The 8835-nt window shown below is 39.7% G+C and overlaps 2 protein-coding genes across 2 annotated transcripts; both read left to right on the forward strand.

Annotated features, from left to right (window-relative positions):
* Window positions 1-776: 776 nt before the first annotated feature.
* On the forward strand, window positions 777-1178 carry LOC117176600 (uncharacterized protein K02A2.6-like). The gene has a single exon (XM_033366853.1). The coding sequence runs from the start codon at window positions 777-779 to the stop codon at window positions 1176-1178; it is 402 nt and encodes a 133-aa protein (XP_033222744.1).
* Window positions 1179-7548: 6370 nt separating this feature from the next.
* On the forward strand, window positions 7549-8187 carry LOC117176601. The gene is made up of 2 exons (XM_033366854.1): window positions 7549-7827; window positions 7921-8187. The coding sequence occupies exons 1-2, from the start codon at window positions 7549-7551 to the stop codon at window positions 8185-8187; spliced, it is 546 nt and encodes a 181-aa protein (XP_033222745.1).
* The last annotated feature ends 648 nt before the right edge of the window (window positions 8188-8835 follow it).

The following is an 8835-nucleotide window of genomic DNA, read 5'->3' on the forward strand; positions in this document are numbered from 1 at the left end:
ATTGACCTATTTTACCACGGAAAAGGAGCTGTTAGCTATAGTATGGGCACTACAGAAATTCCGAACATATCTTCACGGTGCAGAGATAATCAATCGCACGGATCATCTGGCGTTGACCTTTTTGAAAACATGCAAATTCGTCAATGTCCGATTAACCAAATGGATTCTTGCAATACAAGATTACAAGATAAAAGTGGAACATCTTCCAGGTAAAGAAAACATAATGACCGATGTGCTGATCAGAATACACGACAGTGAAAGCTATAAGAAAAACCGTGGAGAAACACACATCGTGATTAACGCACTCAGCTATCGCTGGTGGCCGGAAATCGAACAGCATATACGCGATATCCCTCAACAATTACAGGAACAGAAAACGAGACAACTAATAAGAGAATGCGGTAGAATTCAAGAGAATCAGACCAGATTCAAACTCTTAAACGAAGCATTATATCACTTCGATGGAAAGCAGTACCGGATTTACACCCCATTGAAACTCATGGAAAATTGATATGGGAGTGTCACAAAACATACGGACATCCGGGCGCTGAAAAAACTTACAAGATTTTAAGAGAATCCTTCTTCACACCGCGCATGGCGAAATTAACTCTGCGTATTCTGACAACGTGCGACTCTTGCCAGCGAAATAAACTGTCAACCAAGCATCACAGGCTATACTCGAACCTGTTTTACCTAAGAAACCTCTAGAAATCCTGTCAATAGATTTTCTAGGACCTTTAACTAAGACAAAATATGGATACGAACATATTCTAGTGATGGTAGACACTTTCACTAAATACACAAAGCTTTATCCCATACGCAAAGCTACTAGCGAAATGGCAGTAAGAAAAATCGACGACTTCATAAAAGACATAGGGATGCCACCAAAAGTACTCTCAGACAGAGGTACACAATTTACCAGTCATCGATGGAGAGAGGCACTTGAAGAGCGAGGGATCCAGACGATACTAACATCTATACGTTATCCACAGGCTAATATGGTGGAAAGAGTAAACAGAGAACTGGCGCGACTCTTCAGAACTCTTTTAAAGCCCGAAGAACATGGAAAATGGTATGCTCAGTTTGAAAACATTGAAGCCATCATTAACGAGTCATACCATGACACAACGGAAGACACGCCTCATGAGGCGCTATGGGGCCGAAGACCCAAACGGTGATGGACGGACCTCCTGCCGCGTACACCGCCCGATACCCCTATAGACCGGGGGGCACACTTCATATTACTGAGAGATAAGATCAAAAATAAGCGTGAAAAACTACTGGCTCGGTTGAATCGGAAAAAGAAAGGTATCACTTTCCAAGAAGGGGAATGGGTACTGGCCAAAAAGTGCAACGTTTCAAATGCATAAGCTGGAGCAATGGCGAAGTTTCTCGCATTATACAAGGGCCCGTACAAAATCAAGAAGCAAGTAGCTAGAAACGTGTACATTTTGTGTAGTACCGACGGGGACCGAGAGAGAGGGCAATATCATGCCAACGATCTTAAGAGGTACAAGCGGAAAATGGAAAGTGGGGATGAAGAAAATTCAGTCCTGGCTGTCGAAGGATTCTAGAAGCAGGACGAATTTTGGGCAGGTCAGTAACAAACCGAACGACCAAGATGCCAGACGCAAGTACTTTTTTCGAATGTCTTGACTCCTACCCCTGCGTAGCGGTACAATGCAACCTCGAGGCAGGGAAGGACTGCAAGATTGAATACGACCAGCACGGGTACAAAATCATAAATGGAACTGCAACTGAGATTGCAAAAGGATACCCTCACGTGTGGAGGAAGCCCCGCATGTCTCAGTCTGTCGTGACAGCACCTAAGCTACGAAAGAACGTCAGAAAGAGGTATGTGGGAAGTGACGAGGTTATTCCAGGGATGGAACACATCCGACCCCCCATGACGGACGAAGAACGCATCCAGTTAGCAAGACAGGAAGCTAAGGAGGCAAGGAGTAAAAGAAAAGAAAAAAAGCGCAGAAACTAAAGGCCCTGGAGGACAACAAAGCAGCAGGGTCCCCTCAACCATCAACATCGGGAACAAAACAAACAACAACGAGCACAACTCACCGCGACGAAGTGGAAAAATATAAGAAGATAGCGGGGGAGATTCTGAAGGCGTTGCAAGTTCACGCTATCGAGTATGTGGCCATTCCGAAGGCTACAACGGAGAACAGCACGATAGAATCGAGCCCTGACACCAACATCAAGCCGAAGCTGACAAAAGAGGAGGAAAGTTGGCTCAAAACAAACGAGTTTAAACACAATGGAGGTAACACCGAGACACCCGCTACAGAGGGTAAACATCTTACCTGACCTGCATAATGCCTACTTAAAAGCAAAGGCCCGGAGACAACGGTGGAACGAGCAACAACAGGTAGACGTAGGCCCAGGTGAGATGTGCCTAAATGAAACAAGGGAGAGCTTCGGAAATACCGGCAGTGGAACCCAGCGCAGGGTTGGCCCATAAACGAGGGATGGACTTTCCAAGAGGCTAAACCACTCAGAAATCCTCACTACAACAACCGCGAGGAAAACAAAAGGGCAAGATGGACACAAGAGGATACATTGGAATGGGGTGAGCAAAGTCGAGTAAGCAAGCTGTCAAGGGAAATTGAAACGATCACGCTTGATTGATCATGTCATAATTTATTGTTCTTTCTCTTCCGTTCTTTTGTAACTCGTCTGTAAACAACTTCGACATAGTTTTTTTTATCAAGCGTGCCTTTCAATTTGGAGGACAGTTGTAACCTGTGAGTTACGTGATTCACCCTGAAAACAGGCAAAAACACTATCTCCTGTGCAAGTCCTCTGAAAAGATACCTTTCACAGGAGGAAGTCGAAAGCGCAGACTCCTACGACTCCCACTCGTACGAAATTACGTAAGCCTGAGAGTGCGTGGGAATGAGAGGGTATAAAAAGGGCGGCAAAACCGAAAAAAAGGAGATGGGATCTCGCAGCTGAAAAGCTCGGATCGGAGGCGAAAATTGGAAGAAGGGCTCGAGGATTCATCCTCTTTCTCTCCTATCTAAAAAAGCCATAGTTGTTGGAAGCTTGAATACTTAGTTTCTATGAGACTCTTTATTCTCTCTTGCATCTGAGTATTTTATAAAAATCTGACCAGGACGATTCATCTCCTGACTCATTTAAAATAAAGAAATACTCTGAGACTAAAAACCGAAAGGAGATATTTCTGAGGCGAATTTTATATTTTTTTTCGAGAGCATTATTTGATTAAGCATTTTGATTCTCCCTGAGAATAATTGAATTTAAAATTGGAAAATAAATTGAATTTGAGATTTAACGATAGATATTATCCATGGGAATAATTTTAAATATTTTTATTACATTGCACATCTTTTGACTCTTGAATATATATTTGCAGCCGACGTTATAGGTTCACCTTGACGCTTGCCTAGACAAATATAATTCAAGATTTATAATTCATAAATCTTGCCGATTGTTTTCATCTAGCAGAGACGGTTCACCTCTCTTCCTATTTAGTAAACAGGCAGACAAGAATTTGAATGACGAAGAGTCGCAAGTATTTTTGGGAGATAAACACAAGAAAGAGAAAATCTTTGCTTTTAGTTTGGAAGGACCCCGAGTCCCACTTGTTTTCACTTTCCAATATACCGGAAACCGTAAATTCCTTAGGGTCAGCTCTGAACGCTCTCCCTGGCGCCTCCGCCCTTCTTAGATTTTCCGTATTTCGGAACCCAAGCTACCTCCCTTGAGAAGGACTCGTAACCAAGCCTCAACGTATTGAAGGCACGCGCTTATTACCCCTCATTGAGGCGGATTACCTGACAATAGACTGCAGTCGCATTAGCACCTCTGAATAGTAAATAGGAATCAGGACCTAATTACCGTTTTATATTTTTGCGAACAAATTTTAATGACCTTTCCATATTATTACTCCAGGTAAAGAAGAGGTCATTTACCTTATTTTTGCTGCTGACAGCAAACGTAGTCGATCTATGGGATCTTTAAGAATAAAATAAAGAAAATAAAGTTGGAATCATTGAGTTATATTGAAAATAAATTGTTTAGAGCATTTTAGAAATATTTTATGTATTATGGACAGGATAAAATGTAAGACAGGTTAATACAAAATAAAGTAAGATGTAAGAAATTCCAGTAGGATTACTGAAGCGACAGCTCGTATATGTAAGACAGCCAGATCTGCCAAATAGAGATTTTGTAGAATTTAATTAATAAAATAAAGTCTAAGGACTAGGAAAATAATAATTTGTTGATTAGAAAGATCAATTTAGAGCAGGTATAGATGATCACTGTAAAATTAGGTTAGCATAGGCATTTTTGAATAAAATGATGTATTCTTGTGCTAAATAAGAAGCTTATTCTTCTCTCCAGGCATCCCCTTCTTACTTTATAGCATTAGTAGATTTTCTGATAGCAATTTAGTGATTGCATCCTTTTAGTTAATTCAGCCATATCAAAATTGGCGGGGTTGCAATATGTGTATGCAATATTAATTAAACAAGGTCTTCGAAAGCTTCCCCGTACACTCCTGCAGCTCAAAATATCGTATTTGGGTGGAATCTCTGTGGACCGACAGGAAATACCTCTCCGTTGGATTCATCTACAGCGAATATGTTCCATTGTTCCAAGAGTGAAGAACTTTTTTTTGACCTTCAAAAGTTTTGGGAGGATTCAGAAGTTGTGCTTCCTAAACCTTTTCGGACAGCTGAGGAAGAAGAGTATGAAAAACCTTTTCAAAAGACTCACTCTAGGACTAAAGATGGGAGATACGTCGTACATCAAGAGTGCCCATCAAGAGTGACGTCACATCGTTAAGAGATTCCTATTCTGCAGCTCTTCGCATGTTACTTCTTATGGAACAGCGGTTCAAACGAGATGTTCATCTCCAAGACGCGTATGCCAAATTCATAGAAGAATACCATCAACTTCAGCATATGAAGCCCGTCCACATCCTTGCAGATCCAAGAAGTATCTCGCGGTCATTTTTTCTTCCGCATCGTGGAGTTTGGCGTGAACCTAGTTTAACCACGAAACTACGATTCCTCTACATTATACTATAAATGTGTCTCATAATAAAATAATAGAAACTGCATTATTGAAAAGTATTTATTTCAGAGACATATCTATTGAATACATTAATTCTTTTACATATATATTGTAGATAATATCGTAAGAATTATCTCTCGTTTAAAGTCTTTTATAGTAGTAGATAATTAAATTTGTTCAAATAAGAAAAGAAATACGTTCGCAGAAACATGTTTTATAATTCGCAAGTAGCAATAAAAGTGGAGTATGTACACGCTCAACATATAATCCCTGGCGGACCGAAGGAACTGAATGGAGCCTGTACAAAGTACCCGTAAAGACCCCAATGGGTCCCCATTCGGTTCCTTTTTAAAATACTCAAAAGAACAGCAAGATCAACTTTTAAACTGTTGAAAATCGGATTCTACGTTAAATTTTTTATTGGAAAATCACGGAGTAATCGCAATATTTTTTTTGCAGCAGTAAAAAGTTAAAAATATATATAAGATCTATAACGCCTGTTGACTGCTACTTACAGATGCTGCATTTGAAGTGTAGCAGTCAACAGGCGTTATACGTCTTATATATTTTTAAACTTTTTACCGTTGCAAAAAAAAACTATTACGATTATTCCATGATCTTTTATAGGGAATTTTAACGTAGAATCCAAATTTCAATAATTTAAAAGTTTATTTTGCTATTTTTTGAGTTTTTTAAAAAGGAACCAAATGGGGACCCAATGGGGTCTTTACGGGTACTTTTTAGAGGCTCCACTCGGTTCCTTCGGTCACTCAGAGATGTAAGGAGAGCCTAGTGCATGGCTATGAATGTCTGTAGAAAATGATAAAAATGTCTGTTCTCGAAATATACTCGATCCCAACGACTCAGGCCATGTTGATATCCTCCTGTGACAACCAGCATTATAACTTAAGAAATATACCAAACATATTATAAACAAAAATAACTTTCCAGTGATTCTGACAATCCAAGTCCACATTTTTAGCAATGCCTTTTTATATCCACAGAAAAGCGATGACGCAGTTTTGTAATTAATTTTTTATAAAATGTGACGAAACTTCCATATACGAGTCACAGAAATTGTCAATTAATTATCACTATTAGCCCTAAATGTTCCTAAAAATAGGCAATTTTGCACTTTTAGGTTAGGATATTTCAAAAATCTGATGTAAAGGAAAAATTATTTTAACAAATCTGCAACAAACTTGGCTTTTAAATAGAATATACAGTTCGAATTGTAACTTCCGGCGTTTCACTCATCAGAGCGTATTAAATTGGCATCACATTTTAAAACGATTCAATATCATTGTTTTTATGCACATAATAACTCTACAAAAGTAATTTAATTGACTTCAGTTACTGAATTTTGTGTAAGCAATTAAATACTATTCATCTGCTCGAAAATATTGTAGTCGGCAAATAGAATTCAATTGACTTCAACTTTCGTAGTCAGCTAATCCAGTGCAATGCAATGTCATTAGTTTTCTCCCAATCTTCGCTCGCTGGAGAGAATTAAATTGTCTTCAATTTTTGCGTTTTCCTCCTGGTAATAAACAGTATTAAGTTGACTTCAATTTTAATCGTCCAAATCATAACTAAAATATAATCACTTTTTAGTTGAAATTTTCATCACATACTGATTACGCATTAAAAACGGTTGAAATTCTACGATATGTATACACATATTTATTCAATTCAATTCACTTCTTGTTACTGAGTTCATTCTCTTTTCTGTAGATGTCGGAAAAATGTATCGACAGATCATCGTCCACCAAGATGATTAGGATCTCCAACTTATTCTGTGGCGAGAAAATCAAAATGAGCCCGTGCAAGTATTTCGACACAGTACTCTGACATATGGTCTGACTTGTGCCCCAGTCCTAGCTGTTCGCACCGTTCAGCAGCTTGGTCTTGACGAAGGGGATCGATTTCCCTTGGCGGAGGATCAGCACGCGTTATATCCAGATATATCATGGCAGTCAGAAACATCGTTTTCGATGCTTGAGTTAACTTGGAAACCCAATACCGATTGTTTTATTTTCTAGGTTGATCTTAGGTCTATTAAAGATGTCATCACGAAGCGCCTTTTCGTGAGCCAGTCAGTCCAATTATTTGATCCACTAGGATGGTTGGCACCTGCTATCATCGTCGCAAAGATCTTTATCCAGGAACTCTGGAAGCTTAATTTATCCAGGGATGATCCTTTGCCTGAAGGAGCTCTTCATCGCTAGATAAAATATTATGAAGATCTTCCTCGTCTTTCCGCAGTCAGGATACCTCGGTAGATAGGATTTCGTTCGTCGATGTGAGTCTATTCTCACAACTCTTATCATTCACGACTATCATCTTCGCTGTCTTCATTGGGGTGTCCAACTTACCCTTGGAAAGTTACGACAATCTTATTGGATTCTTCGAGGTCGCAGTTTGGTACGCTCATTGATTCATCGGTGCATTCCATGCGTCAGAAACAGAGGTAATATTCAGCAACAGCTGATGGGTGACCTCTCTTCCATCCGCATTACTCCACCTAAACCAGCATTCATAAACACTGGGGTGGCATATGCTGGCCCCATCCATATTCACACCTCCAATGAACGAGGTCACCATTCCCACAAAGCCTGGATTTGTATTTTTGTCTGTGGTGCCTCCCACTCAGTTCACCTCGAGTTGTTTTCCGATTGCACTGCAGAAGCCTTCATAGTGGCTTATATTTGCTTCACTTCTCGTCTTAGTCTTTTTCGAACGTTGTCCAGTGATGAAGATACGAATTTTGTGGGAGCAGATCGTTAACTACAAATAATCTTTTCTGAGGCATCAGCACAGTTTGCTTCGGTCGCTACATACCTTACTTCAAATGGTATCCAGTGGAGATTCAATCCTCCTGCAGCACTTCACTTCGGAGGTTTATGGGAAGCTGCAGTTAAGTCGACAAAATTCCATCTTCATCGAGTCATTGGAGACTCTACATTGACGTTTGAAGAAATGACGACTCTATTGACACAAATTGAAGCTTGCCTTAATTCTCGGCCTCTTATAGCTCAGTCAGATGATCCAACATACATTTCTGCCCTCACACCAGGACATTTTCTCATTGGAGGTCCACTGCATGCAGTTCCAAAACATCGCTTGTAGACGTTTTTCGAAATCAAATTGACTCGCTGGCAGTTGATCCAGCAAATGCCTGATCATTTTTGGAAGCGCTGGTCGGCTGAGTACTTAAAAGAACTTGAACCTCGATCCAAGTGGTGATTAGAGATTTAGTTCTCATTCGACATGAGAACCTTCCACCTACTCAATAGCCTATGGGTCGAGTTCTACAGCTTCATCCTAGCCAGGATGACCTAGTTCAGGTTGTAACTCTCATGAGACAAAGACATTAGGGTTCTGTTTTTATGAATTTTTTAATTTGTGTTCTCATTTCTTACATTATTTTCGTTCTTGGTTACATTGATATCTCTTGGATTTGTCCTTATATTTGATTTCCGTATTGAGTAATGTCTAACTTTATGTCTAAACCGGTCTTCTCGTGTTCGTGCTCTCCTTTTCTTAGACATAGTCTTGTTGCTCGGTTTCCCAATTTTCTTCTTTCGCCACGTCAGTCCGCGTTCGACAAGCAACAAGTTCTATTGATTTTATACAGTTTTAAATACCAATTTTTAATCTATTTATAATAAAGAGCGCGTTTTACGGCGTTATTTTATTAATTAAGGTGCTGTGGTTCTAATTGACTTGACCTAATAAGCATGTCTCCCTACCAGAATTGATCATTAGTGACAATGT

The sequence above is a fragment of the Belonocnema kinseyi genome, chromosome 7 (genome assembly GCF_010883055.1).
Source record: "Belonocnema kinseyi isolate 2016_QV_RU_SX_M_011 chromosome 7, B_treatae_v1, whole genome shotgun sequence".
NCBI classification, from domain to species: Eukaryota; Metazoa; Arthropoda; class Insecta; order Hymenoptera; family Cynipidae; genus Belonocnema; species Belonocnema kinseyi.